The sequence below is a fragment of the Protopterus annectens genome, chromosome 13.part0, assembly GCF_019279795.1.
Source record: "Protopterus annectens isolate FY-2018-M chromosome 13.part0, PAN1.0, whole genome shotgun sequence".
Classification (NCBI taxonomy): Eukaryota; Metazoa; Chordata; order Ceratodontiformes; family Protopteridae; genus Protopterus; species Protopterus annectens.
In genome coordinates, this window is record NC_056747.1 from 1,212,633,605 (window position 1) to 1,212,655,831 (window position 22,227).

The following is a 22,227-nucleotide window of genomic DNA, read 5'->3' on the forward strand; positions in this document are numbered from 1 at the left end:
TTCAAGATGAAACAACAGGATTCGGACCTTCTGATATCCTCTGATCTCCAAGGAAGGGGGAAGGAGGGTGGGTTATTAGGAATGTAGGCGAGATGGATCCCAAACATCTAAAGTTATGGTAAGTACATAACTAAAAGATGTTATGTGATCCTATCTCGCCTACATTCTGTACTGATGGGACAGCGTCCCTAGCACCTAAATCCCGGGTGGCTCATTGGAAAACACTCCTGAGCACTGTGGAACCAAATGAAGCTCGTCCTCTAGATGCCACATCCAATTTGTAGTGGGAAATAAAAGTGCGCGGGGAAGACCATGTAGCTGCAGCACAAATGTCACTAATGGCAAGCTTAGAATGGAATGCTATCGAAGTAGCCATAGCCCTTGTAGAATGAGCTTTGACAGAGGTGGTAAGTTCTTTGTTAGAATAGGAATAAGCTTGAGTAATACAGTCCCTGATCCATTTGGCAATAGTGACCTTTGTGACAGCTTTGCCCAATTTATTGTCTGCAAAGGATACAAACAACTGATCTGTTTTCCTTGTTTGTTTGGTCCTGTCTAAATAAAAACGTAACTGCCTGTGGACATCTAGTGTGTGGAATATGAATTCCACTTTGTTAGAGTATTTTGGAAAAAAGACTGGAAGTTCTAACGACTGTTGTAAGCAGAAACTAGAACAAACCTTAGGAACAAAGGAAGGGTTTGGCCTGAGGGATACTCTGTCCTTGTGAAAAACCAAGTACGGGGGTTTTACTGACAAAGCTTGAAGCTCTGAAACTCTTCTAGCAGAAGTAATTGCCACCAGAAAAGCGGTCTTCCATGATAGAAACTTTAGATCACATGTAGCCGCCGGTTCAAAGGGGAAGGAAGTCAAGACGCGTAACACTATATCGAGATCCCATGGAGGTGCAGGATGAGAAATCGGAGGTCTTAATAGAACAGCACCTTTCAAGAAGGTCTTACACAATCTGTTGCTCATTAAAGGTGGGTCTATGGATTCGTGAAAATTGGAAATCGCTGCCAATTGTACCTTAATGGTAGAAACTGAAGAGCCTTGATTGAAAAGAGAAGTTAAAAATTTTAGTACTTCTGCCACTGGAATAGAAATGGGGTCCAGGCCCCGGAGTTGAGCCCAAATAGCAAATCTTTTCCATTTGCTAGAATACAGTTTCTTTGTAGCAGACTTATGGGACGAAGATAATATGTGTACAACATCTGGATCCAATGTATGACTCCTGACTATAGTTGGAAGAGGAGGAGCCAAGCAGTCAATTTTAAGGTGTGCAGGGACTGGTGGAATAGTCCCGACTGATGAACCAAACGGTCTGGGATCTGATCCAGGAACCATGGACCTTCCAGAGCATATTTCCGAAGATAGGGAAACCATACTTGACGAGGCCAGTAAGGAGCAATTAAGATCATTTTTCTCCCCAAGAGAGATGCCTTTTGAATCACCCTGGGAAGGAGAGGAACTGAAGGGAAGGCATAGAGCAAGCCGGTGGGCCAAGGACAGACTAGTGCGTCCATGGGGCTCTTCCCCGGAGCCGGGGTTAGGGAGAAGAATTCTTTGCACTTCGCATTCAGAGGAGTCGCGAAGAGGTCGCAACAGGGAACTCCCCATTTGCTGAAAATCTGACTTGCAACTGTCATATTCAGAGACCATTCGTGAGGAGAGAGGATGGTTCTGCTCAATCTGTCGGCTATCACATTGGACTTGCCCGGTATGTGAGTAGCCACTAGGAAGCGTTTGGTCGAGACTGCCCATTCCCAAACTTTCATGGCTTCTCTGCAAAGAGGATAGGATCTGGTCCCTCCCTGTTTGTTCAGGTACCAGACAACTGACATGTTGTCTGAATGAACAGCAATTACGCCCTGAGGGAGATAATCGTGAAGGGCTTGAAGGGACAGAAGTACTTCCCTCATTTCTAAGATGTTGATATGAAGTAGAGTCTCTTCCGGGTGCCATTTGCCTTGGACTGACCTGCCCAGGGAATGCCCCCCCCCACCCCATCTGGGAGGCGTTCGTGGTCAAAGTGGCCGCCGGAGGAGGTAGAACAAAGGGTCGTCTCTGATCCAAATTGGAGGGCACTAGCCACCAGCGAAGGTCCCGTTTGCAAGATTCCGTGATCCATATGAGGTGACTGAGAGGAAGTTCCTGAAAGGACCACTGAGCTGAAAGAAGCCACTGGAGAATTCTCATGTGCAACCTTGCCAAGGGGACCAGAAGAACCGTGGCGGACATGGATCCCAATAGCTGCAGGACCAACCTGGCTGGAGCTTTGGACCTGGGAAGTAAGGCTCGAACCTGAGTCTGTATGGTTTGTATTCTGTCTGTAGGTAGATAGACCAGCATTCGGTTTGAGTCTATCTCTACCCCTATGAATCTTATTCGTTGAGATGGCAGCAACACAGACTTTGGCCAATTGAAGGTGATTCCAAGGGAACTGCCCAGTGATATAGTGGCTTGAAGACTCTGCAGTAGTAGATGCCTGGAGGTGGCAGTTAGGAGCCAGTCGTCTAGATACGGAAACACCTGGAATCCTAGACTCCTCAGGTGAGCAGTCACGACTGCCAAACACTTGGTGAACACCCTGGGGGCTGTGGTGAGACCAAAGGGCAGCGCACGGAACTGAAAATGACTGCCTCCCAGGCTGAAGCGCAGATGTCTCCTGGACGCTTGATGTACCATGATATGGTAATAAGCGTCCTTGAGATCTATGGAGCACATCCAAACACCCTTCTCCAGCAATGGGAGAATGGTTTGTAGGGTGACCATTCGGAAATTGGACTTTCTGACTGAAAGGTTTAGGATGCTGAGGTCCAAAATGGGCCTCAAGTCCCCGGTCTTTTTTGGCACCAAAAAGAATCTTGAGTAAGTCCCTAACCCGATCTGGTCTGCGGGGACCGGTTGGATGACTCCTTTTTGCAGCAGTTTTGAAACTTCTGAGGCTGCAGTATCCCGCTGACTGGGTGGCGGGTCCGGGATTTTTTTGGACTGAGGGGGGGATGAGAGAATGGGATGGAGTAACCTCCGGCGATAATTCGAAGCACCCATCGGTCCTGAGTGATACCTTCCCAGGCTTTTAGGTGCTTCGAGAAACGACCCCCGACTGGCTCCGGAGCTGCACAGCCGGGCAATCCCTCAGGGACTGTGAAAGGTTGAAGAGCCACGAAAGGACTCGCGGTCTCCAGTGTTGCGAGGGCCTCTGCCGCCTCTGGGACGGCGCCTTCCGGAAGAATTTCCCCCTCCCCTGCCTCTGGAAGGGGAATCCTCCTGCTGAGAGGGGTAAGGCTTCTGAGATCCACGGAACCACATTTTCCCTCCTCTTTTAGCCTTGGGATAAGGCCGAAAGGGAGTGGAAAATAGTGCCCCTACGGCAGTCAGATTCTTACCCTCCTGTTCACAGCGGATCAGTGTCTCCTTTACCTTGGGTCCAAACAGGGAGGACCCATCAAAGGGGGCGTCGGCAAAGGAAGACTTAAAGGCCTCCGCGAAATGACACAGGCGGAGCCAGGCTCGTCTCCGTAGAGCAATGCCTGTACCTGCTGCTTACTCGCCCCTTCGCCGCATAAGAAATGAGCCTCATGGACGAGTTTGAGATGGACGACATTGTAGCCAGCTGAGAGCCAACCGTCTAGGCCAGCTCCTCAGGCAGGTTACCCAAGAGGGTATCGGATAGTTCTTTAATCAGATCCCTCTGAAATCTGGTAAAGTGCGTAAGGTAGTTCAGGGACCTCAATGTAAAGGCCGCTGAACTCAGGGTGCGCTGCATCGATCCATGCTCCTAGACTCCTTATTAGGAGGATGGATGGACGTCGAAGCCTCTGCTACATCTTGCTGGGTAGCAGATGCCACCACCAAAGCATCTACAGCCACACCTTTAGTCAGAAACTCTTTTTCACGGCGTGCCTTGAGGAACTTATTCGGACGAGCACGCACCGGTCCCACAGAGTCCGGGTGTTCCCACGCCTTGACAGATCAAATCCAAGAGCTAATCAAGGGCGGAGACACCCAGGAGGCGGAGGGCTGAGCCCGAAGGCCTTCAGGAACACCGACTCATCAGCAGAGGGAGGTTTGGACTGCCAGCCTCGTTGTTTTAGGGCTTCCAGGATGTGTGCAAAGGAGACATCATCCGAGGACGACTTAGGGGACCCCTCTGCATCATCGAGATCAGTGTCTGATGTAAGAGACTCATCAGGGGAGTCAACGTGCTTCCTCTTGCACGATCTCTTCCTGGGGGGTTCTTCCGAAGAGGCTTCAGAAGGACCTCCAGGAGGGAGAAACCCCAGTGGGGTAACCTCAGGCCCCGGGGCTCCGCTGTCTAAGGACAGGGGGACTGCCAAAGACCCAGTCTCGGTATGCAGGGAAGGAGCCGGGGAAACCGTGGAGGTAGCCAAGGAAGATTTGGCTAACGCACTCCTCATAGCCCTGAAGGCGGGACCACCAGAATCCTGGGAGGGTCCCACCTCCGTGGCCACGACAGTGGATGGCACTCCCGCCACCGACGCACCAAGAGGGAGACTTGGGACTGAAAACATCAATCCCGAAGCCCCCCCCCCCAGGGCCGACGGAAGAAGTCCGTGTACTGAACTCCGACCCAAGAGCCGGAGTTGGAGCAAGGGTCGGGCCCGACCCTAAAACCTCCACTGGTTCCACCAGCACCGGCTCCAACGGTGCCGCAGCTGTTGGAGGAGGAACCATAGTAGGGAAGTGGGCCATCGGCTCCGGAGCCGAATGGGCTGGAGCCGAAACTAGCTTTTGGAACACCAGAGACTGGAAGAATCTTAGGAGCACCCTGTCGATGTCTGAATCAGACATCTTGGATGATCTAGAGGATACAGATCGGGCCCGAACCGATTTCTCCATCGGCTCCGAAGGACTCGGGGACCGGCTCCGAATGGACTCTACCACTATCGGCTCCGAGGGAGATCTCAAGGCAATTTCCTTCGGTGTCGATAAGGACTTCGGCTCCGAGGGGGAAGAGTTTGAGCCGGTAACCCTTATCGGCTCCAATATCAGTGGAGCCGATGAAGGTGACCCGCCTCTCGATGCCCCAGTCCTCGGCTCCGAAACCAGAGGGGTCGAGGCTGGAGGCATCGAGGCAGACCATTCCACCCTCGGCTCCGAAGTCCGTGGAGCCGATGGAGAAGTCTGCTTAGATTTTTTAGCAGTCGGTTCCGACTGACTGGTCGGAGCAGACGCTTTCTTCTTTTTTGAAGGAGGAGGAGAGGAAGATAAAGCCTCCTCGAAGGATGGCTTAATTAATCCCTTCAGGATTAATTTGTTCTTCCTCTCCTGGAGGACTCTTGATGAAAAAGCGTGACACACGCTACAAGATTCTTGTAGGTGCTTGGCGCCTAAGCAATAGACGCACGAGGAGTGGTCGTCCGTTATGGACATCTTAAAAACACACCTCGTGCATTTTTTAAACCCGGAGGGTTTGTGTTCTTTGACATGGCCAAAATAGCCCAAAACGCAGTTGTCTACAGCAAAAAGAAAGTTAGTTTTTTTTTTTTTTTTTAGTACAAGTACAGTACAACGAAAAATTATACAGAAAGAGAGAGATAGAGAGAGTCAAGACCCTCTAACTTAAACGGGTACTTGACCCACAAACAAAAAAACAAGATAGTAAAGGCAACAGGGGAAGGCCCCTCTAACTAAAACGGGAAACCTTCCCTTTGCGAAAAAAATACAAATTCTCAACAGTAAAATCAAATACACACTCAAAACACAAAAAATAGCCGTTAAAACAGCTTTTGGGTTCAAAATCAGCAAATTTCTGACAGGAAAAGCCTAAATAAATTAGTACTTAGCCCAGCCAAGTTGAGACCACGTCTATGCTAGTAAGCGGCAAACGAGATCTGGGGGATTAGTGGTGGTGCATCCTGGGATAAAGATAGCTCAGCCAATAAGAGGCCTCGCTCTATAGCATAAGCGTGCCGAGTCGGAGCCGAGGGATCGGCTCCGTGCCCATCAGTACAGAATGTAGGCGAGATAGGATCACATAACATCTGCCGTTAACTGCATTCACTTGAACATTAGAAATTTAAAATTAACAATATGAAGATTAGAAAATTGAATACGGAATCTTTAATTTTAATGTGGAAAAGCAAAACATGAGACTGGGCTGTTACTGCAGGTGGATGGAAATGGTGACAGAGGCACCCAGAGTCAGAGTACTTCAACTGCTGAAAACAGTTACTGAAGTTCCAAAAATAGTGCAGCACAAAAATAAAGCAGCCGGTGTAGAAATAACCAATTCTGACACCGTGAAGTATATACATACACTGGAAATCACAAATACAGACCAGATGAATGAGTAAAGAGGTGTTAGGCTTGACATGCTATCAAGAAGAACCTTTACTGAATTGCTCTAATGAAGTCACAGTGCACACACACTAGCTAACTACTGGTAGTGGACTAGAAATTAGAAGTTATGTACTCACCATAACGTTCCATCTGAGTAGGTGTATTCATTTGTCTGCAACCTGTGGGTTATGGATCCGATATCGGATCCGAACCGGCATAGTTTTCCAGCTATGGATCCAAGCTCTCAGCTCCTCCCCTCACCCATAATGCCCTGCTCTACCCTCATGACCTCAGATCGAGTTTGCCAAAGCAACAATACCCTCAAAAGGGTAACAAGGAATATGCAGGAAACTGAAAGGCCAGGGGGATAGGAGGGCGGGATGGTTGCAGACAAATGAATACACCTACTCAGATGGAACGTTATGGTGAGTACATAACTTCTAAATCTGAAGTAGGAGATTCATTTGTCTGCAACCTGTGGGACAGAGTCCCCAGCTACCTGAATCTTGGGCGGCCATCATGGAAGGATATTCCGGAGCACCGGAGCCAAAGGATGCTCTACCCCTAGATGCAAGATCCAACTTATAGTGAGAAATAAATGTATGAGATGAAGCCCACGTGGCTGCTGCACAAATATCATCTAGAGGAATCCTAGCCTTGAAGGCTGCCGAGGTAGATACTGACCGGGTTGAATGGGCATGAACACCCTCCGGTGCGGGCCTTCCTGACGCTTGATAAGCCAATAAAATGCACTGTGAAATCCAGCGGGACAGAGAAACTTTAGAAATTGGCTTGCCCAAATTGAATTTTGCAAAGGAAATAAACAGCTGGTCGGATTGCCTATGACCAGCTGTCCTGTTGAGATAAAATCTTAGTTGCCTGTGAACATCTAGTGAGTGTAGCCTATATTCACCTTTGTTTTCATACTTAGGGAAGAAAACAGGGAGGTTAATGGATTGATTGATGTTTGCTTCAGAAGCGATTTTAGGAAGGAAGGACGGGTTGGTCCTGAGGGAGACACGGTCCGGATAAAAAACCAAGTAAGGAGGTTTAGCTGACAAAGCTTGAAGTTCAGAAACTCTCTTGGCTGATGTAATGGCTACCAAAAAGGCTGTCTTGTAAGACAAGAATTTGAGATCCACTGTAGCCGCGGGCTCGAAAGGGGGAGCGGTCAAGGCCTGTAGGACCAAAGAAAGGTCCCAAGGAGGAACTGCTTGTTTTATAGGGGGCCTGAGAAGGAAAGTACCCTTAAGAAATGTTTTGCACAATTTGGCTGACATAAGAGGATTAGACTCTTGACCAATGTGATAGTGAGAAATTGCCGCCAGTTGAACTTTGACTGTGGAACTGCTGGCACCATCATTAAAGAGAGAGGTTAGAAAATCAAGCACTACAGGGAGAGGAACCGTGAAGGGATCTAGGCCTTGCCGCTCCGCCCACACAGAGAAACGTTTCCATTTGCTTCGGTAAACCTTTCTAGTGGATGGTTTATGAGCCGCCACCAAAATAGCCTTTACCGTGAAGAAATACCGAGTCCTTATCAAGAGTGGAACTGGAGCAGCCAAGCGGTCAGCTTCAGGTTGTCCAGGTTCGAGGAGGAATGCAGGATGGATGGGATATCAGATCCGAATGGGATCTAGAATCCAAGGAGGATTCACCGAGTGAGACCTTAGGAAGGGGAACCAGATCTGTCGAGGCCAGAATGGAGCAATGAGAATCATTCTGCAACCCACCCGAGAGGCTTTCTGAAGAACTTGCAGCATCAGAGGCAAGGGTGGATAGGCATACAGAAGACCGGGTGGCCAAGCATGCACCAGAGCGTCTCTTGGGGTACCTCCGGGAGGAGGTATTAGAGCGAAAAACTGTCGCACTTGGTGTTTGAGGGAGAAGCAAAAGATCGCATGAAGGGGTTCCCCACCGTGCGAATATGCGTTCCGCTACTTGACAATTGAGAGACCACTCGTAAGGGGTCAGAATGTTGCGACTGAGTTTGTCCGCTAGGATGTTGGACCGACCCGGAATGTGCGTTGCTATGAGAAAGCGATTGGTGGAGATTGCCCATTCCCAAACTCTCATGGCCTCTCGACAAAGAGGGTAAGACCTCGTTCCCCCTTGCTTGTTGATGTACCAGACAACAGACATATTGTCCGATTGAATCGCAATTGTTCCCAAGGGAAGAAAGTCCTGAAGTGCTAGCAACGCTAAGAGCACTGCTCTCATCTCTAGAACATTGATATGCAGAAAGGTCTCTGAATCGTTCCACGTGCCTTGGACTGTCCGCCCATAAAGTGCCCCCACCCGAGGCGGGAGGCGTCCGTGGTCACCGTGGCGAGAGGGGAGAAGCACAAAATGGGCGACCTCGTGGAGATCCGGGAGTGGAGCCACCACAAGAGGGACCGCTTGCAAGCCTTGCTGATCGCTATGGGATGATGCATGGGAGAGCAAGGTATGACCACTGTACTAAGAGCGTCCACTGTAGAATGCGCATATTGAGCCTGGCAAGAGGAAGAAGTGCTATCGACGAAGCCATGGACCCTAGAGCCCTCAGGACCAACTCCGCTGGAACAGAACATGAATGGAGAATGGCCCGCACCTGGAGCTGCAGATTTAGAACTCTGTCCGCAGTGAGGAAGGCTCGTAAACTCCTTGTGTCTAGTCTGGCCCCTATGAAATCTAAGAGCTGAGTGGGTGCCAGGTTGGACTTGTTTGTGTTTATTGTGATGCCCAGAAATGGAGCAAGATGGAGAAAGGAGTCTCACGAGAGAAGTAGATGCCTTGTTGGGGCGGTAAGGAGCCAGTCGTCCAGGTAGGGAAAGACCTGCACCCCTGAAGCCTCAGGTGGGCCGCTACCACTGCTAGTACTTTGGTAAACACCCTGGGGGCTGTGGTGAGACCAAAGGGAAGGACCCGGAACTGGTAGTGACTGGCTCCCAGCCGAAGCGGAGAAACCTCCTGGGCGCCTGTCCATTAGGATGTGGTAGTACGCGTCCTTGAGATCTATCGAGCACATCCAGTGGCCTTCTCCCAGAAGGGGGAGAATAGATTGTAGAGTGACCATTCGGAATTTTTCTTTGGGGACTGCCAGGTTCAAGAGAGAGAGGTCTAGGATTGGTCTTAGTTCCCCCGTCTTTTTTGGCACTAAAAAGAACCTGGAGTAGAACCCTGATCCGATCTGGTCTGGGGGAACGGGCTGGATGGCTCTTTTCTCTAGCAGATGGCCAATTTCTGCCAAAGCGGCCTCCCTTTGACCGGGTGGTACGTCTGGGAGGGACTTTATCTTTGGAGGGTGAAGGAAAGGAATGCGATATCCCCTGGATATGATTTGGAGAACCCAGCGGTCCGATGTTATGGACTCCCATGCCGCTAGGTGCCCCGAAAAACGTCCCCCGACTGCCTCCAGAGTAGAGCAGTCGGGCAACCCCTCAGGGTTGCTGCGCGGGCCGTTCAGAGAAAGGTTCCCTGGACCCGAAGTTTCTGGGAGCCCCTCTGCCTCTAGGGCGGCGTCCTCCCTGTCCTCCTCTGCCACGGAAGGACTGGTTGTCCGGAGCAGGCTGGGACTGCTGCGACTTCGAACCACATCTTCTTCTGACCCTTTTGGTTCCTAGAATAGGGCCTCTGGGGTGCAGAGAAGCGGATTCGACGGCAGACAGCGCCTTCCGTCCTTCTCGCTCTGGGTCAACGCGTCATGAACGGTCTTGCCAAACAGAGCAGAACCATCAAAGGGGCGTTCAAGCGCCTTGAAGGGCTCAGAAAAATCGCAGTGGCGGAGCCAGGCCTGACGCCTAGTGACCAGTCCTGTCCCGCAGCTCTAGCGGCCCTCCGTAGCATGGGAGAGTAGCCGCATAGAAGTATTTGTGACTGACCTAAGAGTGGCCATTTTGGTGGAGTGCAGAGCTCTGTCCTCCTCCGAAATGGACTCAGGGGGGGATGCAGCGTACTCCTTAATAAGGTCTCGCTGCATCCGAATAACATGTGCCAAATAGTTCAGCGCCCTTACCGAGAAGGTCGCCGAACTGAACATCCGCTTCCCAAGCGGTCCATCATCCGAGACTCCTTGCTCGGTGGGTGGACTGAGGGACTCTCCTGAGCCAGTTCCCTCTTTGTGGCCGCCATCAACATGGCATCTACAGGAGGCCCCTTACTCCAATGGGTCCTGTCGGAAGGCGGGCTAAGGATTCTATCAGGTCTTTTGGGAATTGGCTCCACGGTGTCCGGTTCCTTCCACGGCCTGGTGGTAATAAGGTCCACCAGGGGTCGGCAGGGGGACACCCAAGAGGTAGACGGGCCCGCTTCAATGCCTCCAAGAACACGGACTCGTCCGAGGAAGACTTGGGGCAGACCACCCCCTAATACGGAGCATTTCCATGATGTCTCCGAAGGAGACATCCTCGGGGTGACCGTGGGGAGCCTTCCCTTCCTCCAAGTCCGTGTCTTCAGTGAGAGACTCAGGGAGTCAATGTGCCTCCTTTGCGTATGCTTGCGAGCCTCCTCTGGGGGCTGTCAGAGGAGTCCTCGCAGCAGCAATTTGCTCCATGGGAGCGCCTTGGGGCACAGAGACGGGCTGTCCCAGGGGCCGGATGGTGGAAGCCTGGCCGAGTGCAGAGGGAGCGCGGGACGGAGCCGAAGCAAGTGCCGGGGTCCGAGACCCTCAACAGAGCCCTCTCCACTACATCAAAAGCCGAAGGGAGCCGACCTCGACCAAAGGATCCGACAATCGGCTCCCCTCGGATCCGAAGAGTGGATCGAGCCGGCGCGGCACTCTGATCCGGCGACAGTGCGCTCCGACACCGACGGCGCCGAAGGAGCACTGATCCCCGGATCCGGCTCGGATCCAGGCTCCGAGAGATCGGATCCGACGCACTCGAGGCATGGTCGGATCCGGTACCAAGTACTATCGGCTCCGACCTCCCCGGCCCGAAGCTGCTCGGCTCAGTTGCTCCGAACCCGGTAGCGGGTCGGAGAAGGAGCAATGGGCTTAAAAGGGTGTTGAGCTCCCCGGAGGGAGGCAAGAGCACTCCCATCTGCATCTGGGCCTGGATGAACCTTCTCATCATCCGTCCAGATCAGCATCCGAAGGCTATGGGTAGATCTCGACGAGGCTACCGAGGTAGGCCTGGAATGCCTCCTCGATAGCCTCGACGGAGATCGGGTCTCCTCCTCCTCAGGACCCGGTGAGAAGCACACAGGTGACCGGAGCCGAGAAGGAGGAGACCGCACCGACAGGAGCCGGGAGAAGCCGCTTGGCTGGCGGGCGAAACAGAGGTCTCGGCCCGCCGTGGTGCTTCTCCTCCGGTCCTTCTTAGCATCCCTCTCCTGTCCTGAAGCGGGAGTTTGAGTCCCAGGAGCAGGAGGGGTGCCACAGGGGAACAACTGCAGCCGCAGGAGACCCGAAGGAGCGGAGGTTGGAGCCGAGTCCGGCGGTAAAGACCCGCCAAGACCAGCTTGGACCTCCGCTCCTCAGTGCCCTGGGGTTGAACCCTGCACAAATGGAACAACCAGATGTGAGGTGTTCAACCCCAAGACACTTAACACACCGAGTGTGGCCATCAGCCGGTGAGAGCTTATGGCCACACTCGGAGCATTTTGAAAATATGGACTTAGGCTGTTCAGCCATAGTCTATAAAGTAACCTAAAGTTACAGAAAAGTAACTTAAACAATAAAAGAAGCACACAGGCCTCACACACACTCTACGTACCAGCGAGGGGAGGGAATAAAAATTACTACTAAAAATTAAATTAATCTAAAAACAGTCAATAATAATAGGAAACCTACAACTTTCACACAAAAAATGTTAAAGAAGGAAAAAATTCTCTAATTTTCAACAAGAAAAGTCTACTTAGCTGAGAGCTATGAAATCCACATCTAGTTACCAGCGCGGCAAACAAGATCTGAGGTCATGAGGGTAGAGCAGGGCATTATGGGTGAGGGGAGGAGCTGAGAGCTTGGATCCATAGCTGGAAAACTATGCCGGTTCGGATCCGATATCGGATCCATAACCCACAGGTTGCAGACAAATGAATCTCCTACTTCAGATTACATAGTTATCACATCATTATACATTAAAGTGCTTACTCATGGTAATGGCAAGTGCCCATAACCAGTCCAAGTTGCTACTCCTTGTAAGCCTGACAGCATCCCACAACAGGGGTCTCTCTTAGTGATGCAAATGGGAGAGGATTTAACTAATCTTTTCTATCTCAGAGTGTGGCTTTCGAATCCTATTATTTCCCACAAGCTCCAAAAGTTTGAAATAGTAGTACTGCGATCCTTGAGACCAGTGGGTTGAGCAAGTATGTAAAGGCAGCTATTCACCTTAACTGACATTAATCAACATTTACAGAGAAATAAAAAGGGTTCTCCGTGGTGTACTTAACCAAACCCCTTGGTTTCATGTCTGACTGACAACACATTTTCAGAAGATGGTGGACCGATGCTCAGCTCTACACTGACCAAGGAAATATACAAAAATAAAAGAAAACAGCAGGACCATCATGGCTTATGGCATTAGCTTTAATAAAAGACAAGCACTTACGCATTTACAGATAAACACTTCATCAGATCTAAAAAAAATGAATCAGATAAACATTTAAATACGTATAATAAACCAATCCCCAGCATGCTATAAAGTCATAACAAAACTCCTCTCTCAATAAATTAATTTAGTTCCTTCTAAAGCTGGTTTGAATGGAACACATCCATTTAAGCCTGGATAACCATCTGCCTCCAATTTTAAAATCAATGGAATTGGGCTTTCTCTGTGACACTGACTAGATCACCCCCCTCTACCACTAGAACACATACATTGTAGTACTCCAAAGGAAAAGTTGTGTCCTTGGTGTTTCATGCTGTGCTTGGCTAAAGCATTCTTAACATTGCCTTTCTTAATATCATACAAATGCCTTACAATTCTATTCGTCAGCTTATTAGTTTTTCCTGCATAGAAGCTTGTGAATAAGACACATGTATCAAATAAACAGTGTTTTCAATACAACAACCCATATAAGCATAAGCTCTAAATACAAAATCCAGTCTTGGATGTTGAAAAACCTGTTCCATAGAAACGAAAGCACATGCATGGCAAGTTGGACATGCATATGTAACATTTCTTGTTGATACAACTTATTGTATGTTTTTTTATTTTTTTATATTTTTTTCACTTAACAGATTTGTTTATTTTTCAATTAAATTGTACAGGTTATATGTCACATTAAAGGTGGGAAAAGTTTTGAAATTATTTATTGTGGTCTCATTTTTTTATATCACAAAAACCTGGCATTTTAAAAGGGGTGTATACACTTTTTATATCCACTGTGTAGATATATGGGTCTACCTGAATTAACCGAAACTGCAAATGACCGACAGCAAGATAACAGACACCGGAAGGTCGACAACAGAGAAGACTAACAGTTGAGAATCCTGACGCTGAGAAAACCGACATGTTAAGGTACGTGTGCAATAGAGAAGGACGTTAGGGTCAGGGTGTGGGTAAGTTAAGTGTGTGATAGTGACAGACGTTAGGATAGGGTGCAGGTGAGGTAAGTGTGCGATAGTGACGGACTTAAGGGTTAGGGGCGGGCTGAGTTAGGGTGCGGGTAAGGTAAGTGTGCGATAGTGACGGACCTTAGGGTTAGGGTTTGGGTTAAGGTTAGTGCATATATAGTTGTGCATGTAAGGTTTAGTGTAGGTTTGTAAGGTTTTTGGTGTGCTTGTGTTGTGTGGATGTTCTTTGGGAAAGTTATTTGTTTTGTTGATTGTCGGGATTGTGGTTTTTCAGGCATGTGAAGTTTCGTGTTTTTGAACTTTCGGTTTTGTCGTGTCGGTTATTTCGTTGTCTGTGTTTTGGCGTGTCAGTGTTATCAGGTAGACCCAGATATATATAGTTCGGTTTTGTCGTGTCGGTTATTTCGTTGTCTGTGTTTTGGCGTGTCAGTGTTATCAGGTAGACCCAGATATATATATATATATATATATATATATACACATATATATATATATATCTCTACTTCACATGACAGAAATTTCATCTGACCGAGATCATAATACCTAATAATTGTCAAAATACTGAAAACTCATTTGAATGAATCTCATTATACTGAATTGTAAGCCATACACAGGATGTGGGTTTCCCTTCGCCTGTGACTTGCTTGTGATAAAAAGAATTAATGTAACTTATGTTGATTGTCAGAATACCGACAGTCATGTAAAGAAAACAGTGCTGTGTCTTTAAATGTGGTTATGTCTGTTTACATTTTTATGGCAACTATCTCAAGTAATATGGCTCTTTTGTGCATTCCCAGCAGTAGTGGCAGTGTGTAGACTACTGTAAGGTAAGTAAAAGGTATATGCCCTTTTCCCCACTGTAGTGGGATCCTGGAGTTAGTATATATAGTTGGGGGGTATGGGAGGCACAGCACCCTCACATTGGGGGGGGGGGGGTGCGAGGCATAGGCCCCACCTAGTTTGGCTTTATATCGTCCGGTTTCTGTTAAGAGAGTACGTAAGTAGTTTTTAAGTTCTGGAAAGAGTTAGGCATTGTTGTAAGTGTGCACGTCTATGGTTTACAAGTTAGTATTTTGAAATTTAGCATTGTAAAGTTTCAGTATTATGAGTTTCAGTCAAGTGAGTTTTCAGTATTTTGGTCTCGGTCAAATGAAAGTCAGTCAAATTAATTTTCAGTTATATGAAGTAGACCCACACACACACACACACACACACACATATATATATATATATATATATATATATATATATATATACACATATATATATATATATATATATATATATATACACATATATATATATATACACACATTTATATATATATATATATATATATATATATATATATATATATATACACACACACACATTTTATTTTATACATTTGACATTTTTTAACCGGGTTAGTCCAACTGAGCTAGAAGTCTATTTTCAGTGGAAACCAGAGGAAAAAAGCCCCAGAAAGTTATACAAAATTTAATTGCACAAAGATAAATATAATTTAAATTGTATAATATAGTAAAAGTAAAAAAAAAAGTACACGGAATATGCACAAAAATTAAGTAAAATACAGTTATAAAAATCAAAACAGAATGACATCAGTATAATAGACATATGCCAATATCAAAAGTACAGAATAAGTTATTTACAAAAAGAGGCACGGAATGTAAAATAAAAAGATTAAAGTCAATGTACTAAAAAACAGTCAATAATTACCTAAAACAGATGAACAACATTCCAAATGACATATTTTAATTATATAGTGGATAGTAAGTAGTCAGATTACTACACGAGTAGAACTACTTAAAATGGAGAGAAAAGCAGATTTATAGGAAAAAAAAAATATATATATATATATATATATATATATATATATATATATATATATATATATATATATATATATATATGGTTCCACTTGAAACAGTCGAATGTTCAGAACGTCGAAGTTCTGATCATCGAGACCAGAACATTGAAGGTTCAAAGTGGAAGTGCCAGGTAGGTAAAAATGTAAAATTGTGGGTGTGTATGCAGGGCAGCAAGGTGCCCTGCATGCTTTGTGTGCGCCATCTGAGTGTTGGCATTGCAGGTAGGGTACTGGAAATCTCCCGTTTAGCGCTACCGCATATAGCGGTAAACGGGAGATTTCCCTTACCCCACTGTAGTACGATCTTGGAGTTGGAATATTAAAGTAGGGGGTGCAGGGGGGCAAAGCCCCCCCTGCATAAAATAGATTTTGTAAGTTTATTTCTTTTTGTGTGGTTCACTTTGAACCTTCGATGTTCTGAACATCGATGTTCTGGTCTCGATGATCAGAACTTCAATGTTCTAAACATTCTACGGTTTCAAGTGGAACTATATATATATATATATATATATATATATATATATATATATATATATATATATATATATATATATATATCTATATATAAAATAGATACACACACACACACAAACTCAGAATGCAGGACAGTGTGGAAAGGGCATTCTTTCAATTGTTGCTGTACTGCTATTTTACACAAGAGTAACGGCACCTTCCAATCAGGCATAGCAAAGTTTGAATAGATTGTGGCATCCATTGACCGCAGTCAGCTCAGTGTTCTACAAGGTGACTATTCAACTGACTGAACAGTCCTTATTTACATACACCCATTTTACATTCAGCCAAGCAGTTAGAATAGAAAAAAAAAGGTGCACAAATCAAATAGCATCTTCAAGTGATGACGAACAGCCAACTCTAGCTAATACAACTCATAAAACCTATGAAAAGGATATACGTTTTATACAAAACCAGAAGACACTAACACTTGAACATACTCCAGCTGCTCGAATCAATGAAGGCAGTCCACAGTGTATATAACCACCAATAGTTCCAATAATCCCAATAGACTATTGGGATTATTGGAACTATTGGTGGTTATATACACTGTGGACTGCCTTCATTGATTCGAGCAGCTGGAGTATGTTCAGATATACGTTTTATACATACATACACACACACACACATATATATATATATATATATATATATATACACACACACACATATATATATATATATATATATATATATACACACCCACACACACACATACAAATAAGCAACAAAGACTAAAGCTTTAAGAAGGCTTAATAGAAAAGCTTCACAACAGCAACAAAAAACACATAGGTATGCATTTACACTCTGCTTCAATTAATTCTTAATTTAACTATGAACTATTACATGAAATTTCCATCTTAAGTTCCTATATTAAAATGGCTAATTTTAAGTGCATATGTAGATTTAAATACCCAGTGTCACCCTCTCCCTTTCTTTAGTGTGACAAATATACAAGTATATTTTTTCTTAAGCACTTTGATGTTTTCTGTCTATGTCACCTGCTGTTAACTACTGATTCACATACATGCCAAATGTTTACTTCTAAATTGGTGTTCTTGCTTTGGATATGCACAGTGAAAGAACATAGTTGACACTATACAAATGCAATAAATATGTTGTGTTGCACTAAAATACACTATGTACTACAAATACAAGAAATCCCAGTAACAGCTTCAAGTACATAACAAATAAAGTGGTGTTACCCATGTAAGCAATAAACTATAGTACACATACCAGTAAGTGCCAGCCCCCTGGGAGGTCAGCTCCATTCCATCAATTGCGCTGTAGCTGTCATCATCCATAATTTTAGACAGACCAAAGTCAGTGATTTTAATTTCTCCACAAGCAGTACCATTTACTAACAGAATATTGCCTAGAATACAAAACCAACAAAAGGTTATTTTAATACTTCCATCAGTTTTAAAATCCTAACCAACTTCTGTGAATGTTACAATATGCACACAGATTTAAAAGTTTAACGGAGTTCCATGATGGCAAGCACTATAAATAATTCCATATGAATACATATTCACAATCATCTATGTCCACCAGGTACTATGCCTACCCTTACCATTTTGATCAATGTGTACCAATCTCAACTTACCACAATCCCCTATTTAAAGATTTTGTGCTAACTCAAAAGCAGTTATATGAAACTGCATTAATATACTGTGGGGCTTTGGAAGTTGTTTAAAAAAGTACATACAGAACATTCAGAAACCTGTGTTTCTCACAGTACCATGAACAGCACACTTTCTTTACTTTAAAACAAATAAGTGACTGTTGTCTAGCTCTACTTTTTAACACAAAGACTCCACACAAGGTATAAGTCACATTCAGAACCTTACCATAATAAATGTTTTATAATTTCACTGTTGCTGTAATGACGCTTGGGATTTCTTACCTGTTGGAGGAGCCCAAAGCTGGCCTGAAAATTAGAGCTCTACCCTACTCCCATGGCCTAGTTTTCTCCCTCCCCTCTCCTTCTGATGTCAGGACATCAGTAGTACAAGGGTAGATGGCTATTACCATCTTTGGGTCTTTCTTGCCCTAGACTGTAAGCATGCTTTCCCCAAGATCCCAAGCACATTCAGTCCAAATCTTTAAGGCAGAGGAGGACAAATGTTGGAATAAGGTGAATAGGACACCCACCCCAACCCCAGGCAAAGTTTGAGAGACGGGAATGGGGTGGGGAACTGGTAATGCAACAGTGAATCTAGACGAACATCTAGAATTACTGTAAGCTTCTAACATAAATGTACTATATTTTTTGTAGAATACTGATGCAGCACTGACTCTTGGGATGACTTCCCGAGCTAGCCAGTGATGGGTGACTGGCTTGTGACAGGACCAGGGAATGACTAAGGCAAATCCTGCTCTGGTCCTGGACTTGATTCCCAAGTTGTAATGCTTGGCAAAGGTATGGACAAAGGACCAAGCTACTACTTCCAAAAATGTGATGGCAGCTGTAGCTCTAGAAGAGTGGGCATTGAATGAAACAGGGACTTTTTTCCATGGTGAAGTTAAAGGCAATATAGCTAGTAATCCATTCACAGATGGTCTATTTGCTTACAGGTTTCTATTTGCATAGGCAATTAAAAAGCTGGTCTCACCTTTCGTCTGATTTTGTTCTACCCAGGTAAAATATAAGCTGAATTCATGTCAAGGGAATGCAAAACACTAACTTCTTTTATTGGGATGGATAAAAAAATGGCAGGGGTATTGTATCATGTAGGGAAAGCTCTGCCACTACTTTTGGCATGAAAACAGGGTTAGCTTGTAGAATGACCCTAACAATATGAAAGACAAAACAGGCTCTCTACACGAGGGTCTGTAACTTAGAGACTTGTTTAGCAGAGGTCAAGGCCATCACAGAAAGGAAGTTCTCCATATCAGCATTCTGACAGGGGCAAAATCTGTGGGTTTAAAGGGTTAGGACAACTCTTTTAACACAAAGTTCATATCTCAGGAAAGAACGACTTCTTTCTCGAGTGGTGGTAATTGGAAGACTCCCATAACGGAACTTTTTTTATAGGCAGCTAAGAATATGGAGGTGGATTTAGTGGTAGACAGGCAGATGTGGCTAAAGCATGTACCTTCACAGATGCAGAAGCCAAGCCCGTTATGAAAAGGTCTGACAGGCAATTCAGGACCATGAATACCTTGAAACGCAGGAAAGTACAGGTGTGTAAATATAAAGTTAACATAACAGTGGATGTTCAGATGATCACTGCTGCAGTAGCCTTGGCTATATGGGTTATATTGTGCTAAGGATATAGCAACTGGCCAGCTTTCAAAGCTTTAGGGCATCTTTCATGCACCCAAACCATCACTTAGCTCAGATCAAGCTGAGCTGACTAAAGGGACAGGTTTGGACACCAAGCCCTTCAGCTTTCATGCCAAAAGAGACAGTGAGGTGGAGCCCTAAAAAGGCAATGCCAAAAACAACAAAAAATAAATGTCCACACCCTGGAATAAGCAAAATACCAATAACCAAGGATAATGGAGGGAGGGAGCGGCTACTGTAGCAGTGATCATCCAAACATCTACTGTTCTGGCAAGTTTACTTACACAAATGTACTATGTTTAGCAAACTGATCACAGCTGCAGTAGCCTTAACTATATGGGTAGATTACCTTAGCTTACTACATTTGGAAGAAGAAAGAGGTATGGTTCAGGAACACCTAGAGAAGGGTCCTAGCAAAGATTGATCTAGATCTGGAGAATAAATTAAGCATGTAATGCCTTGTAAAGTGATGTACAGAAGACTGAGTTACTTCTAAAATACTTTTAGAACCCAATCCTTTCCAAAAAAACAGAGGAAGTCAAAGCCCTGGTAGACTGGGTCTTGACCCTGCCTGGAATAGTTTTGCGGTAATGAGTATAACAAGTGTAACAGACTCAGACAACTACTTGGAAATAGTTTGTTTTTTTTTTCCCCACAGGTTGTCCCTTCTTAATCTTCACAAGAACTGAAAAACTGATGTGAAGATCTGAGAGATTTAATTCCATAAATTTTTATTTATTTATTTAACATTTGTTGACCGGGAATGTCCGACTAGGTTCCACAGAGCCTGTTTTCAGCGGAGGCCCGGGGAGAAATGCTTCAGATGCTCCAATAAAGCTAACATCGGAGATGTATGGTAACATCCAGAGTAAGCAGGATCCTTTCTCACTCATTTTTAAGTTCTGGAATGAAGACATGGACATTAATTGCTTGGTTCGAAGTAAACTTTGATCACACTTTAGGCATGAAGAAAATATTAGTTGTTAAGGAAACCTATCTTTGAGCAAAATGAAATAAGGTTGATCCACCATAACGGCTTGCAACTCAACATAATACTCTTCTTGCAGAAATTAGTGCAATCAGTAAAAACGGTTTTCCATGTTAAAGGACCTCAAATTAGCCTGATGAGCCAGTGTTAGTTTTTCTAATACAAAGCTGAGATCAAAAGGAGGAAACACCTGTTTTCTAAAAGGCTTGGTATGTAACATCCATTCCAAAAACATTTTCCCCATTGGAATATACTGAAAGTGGAGAATCTGTGGGCAGATGCTGAAATGGCCAACAAATGTATCTTGATGGAGAAGTAACGGGCCAAAGGATACAAACTCCCTCAAATACTGCATAAGAGATGTACTATCTTTCAATGGTGCAATTTTTTTGTCTTCACACCAACTAGAAAATTTTTCTCTTTGCTAATATATTATTTTCTATTAGCAAGTTTTCTTGCCTCCTTTAATACCCTGCTGCACATCCTCAGTAAATAGAAACTTAATACCTTTTAAGCACCTATCATGCAGGCAGTCAGTTGGGGTTGCGGTCAGGATTGATCAAACACCTATCTTGTACGTGTAGGTCCAGTCTGTGAGGAAGCTTGTGGTAACTGCCCTTGGTCATTTCCAAAAGAAGAGAGAAAGTACAGTTGTGTACACATCATAAATGCAGATGTTTGAGTGTATTCACTGTTGCAGTCATCACATTTAGGTTATTCCTGTCAGGGTAGCCCTCAGTCATCCCGAATACCAGAGGCTTAGTATTTCTGCATCGGTTGCTGTCGTTTCAGGACTAACGTCAGGAGTATAAAGTAAGGTGGCCAACGCCATTACATCAGTTTTTCTTGCCCTGTCAGGAGCCACCAAATGGGAGCCAGGATATGGTGGAAGAACCCCACCAGCAGAAAGTAAATACCAAAATATTCTTTGTAAGGAGAGAGAGAGAGAAAATGGGGATGGAGGGAGGGAAAAGCACAGTTGTGTACACTTACCATAAATGTAGATGTTTGAGTGCATTCACTGTTGCAGTCATCACATTTGGGTTATCCCTGCCAGGGTATCCCTCAGTCAGCCGGAATACCAGAGGCTTAGTATTTCTGCGGAGGTTGCTGTCGCTCCGGGACTGACGTCAGGTCGTCAGTGGTATAAAAATAGGCAGCAGATGCCATTACATCAGTTTTTCTTGCCCTGTCCGGAGCCTCCAATAAGGAGCTAGGCAATGGTGGAAAACCACCACCAGTAGAAAGTAAATACCAAAAATTCCTTGCAAGGAGAGAGAGAGAGAAAGAGAGAGAGAGAGGGAAACCAGGACTGGAACAGTGAATACACTCTAACATCTACATTTATGGTAAGTGTACACAACAGTACTATGTTCTTCGTGTTTCACCGTTGCAGTCAACACATTTGGGATGATTCCCAAAGCGGAAGAAAAGGGTGGAGGCAGTCAAGAAGACTGGGGGCTGGCTAGGATGCCCTGTAAGACTGCAGTGACAAAGACTGCCCTGGATTTGAAGAAGATAAGGACAGGTAGTAATGCTTGAAGATATGAACAGATGTTCATGTTGTAGCCTCCAGGATGTCCTTGATGGGGACCCCTCTAAGCAAAGCTGCAGAGGTGGAGGTTGCTTTGGTGGAATTTGTCCTGACCCCCTTGGGGGGGGGGGGGGTTCCCATGCTGTTTGCAGCAGAAATGGATGCAGTGTGCTATCCATCTGGAGATTGTTTGTTTGAATATGGCCTTGCCCTCTGTTCTTGCAG

The 22,227-nt window shown here is 45.4% G+C and overlaps 1 protein-coding gene across 6 annotated transcripts in view; it reads right to left on the reverse strand.

The window, feature by feature from the left end:
- TLK2 (tousled like kinase 2) overlaps positions 1-22,227 on the reverse strand; it is a 3,436,060-nt gene that overhangs the window by 427,330 nt on the left and 2,986,503 nt on the right. For all 6 annotated transcript variants that reach the window (XM_044055220.1, XM_044055218.1, XM_044055219.1 and 3 more), the window contains one exon: positions 17,428-17,566. In XM_044055220.1, coding sequence (XP_043911155.1) covers positions 17,428-17,566 — 139 coding nt within the window. The remainder of the gene's footprint in view (positions 1-17,427; positions 17,567-22,227) is intronic.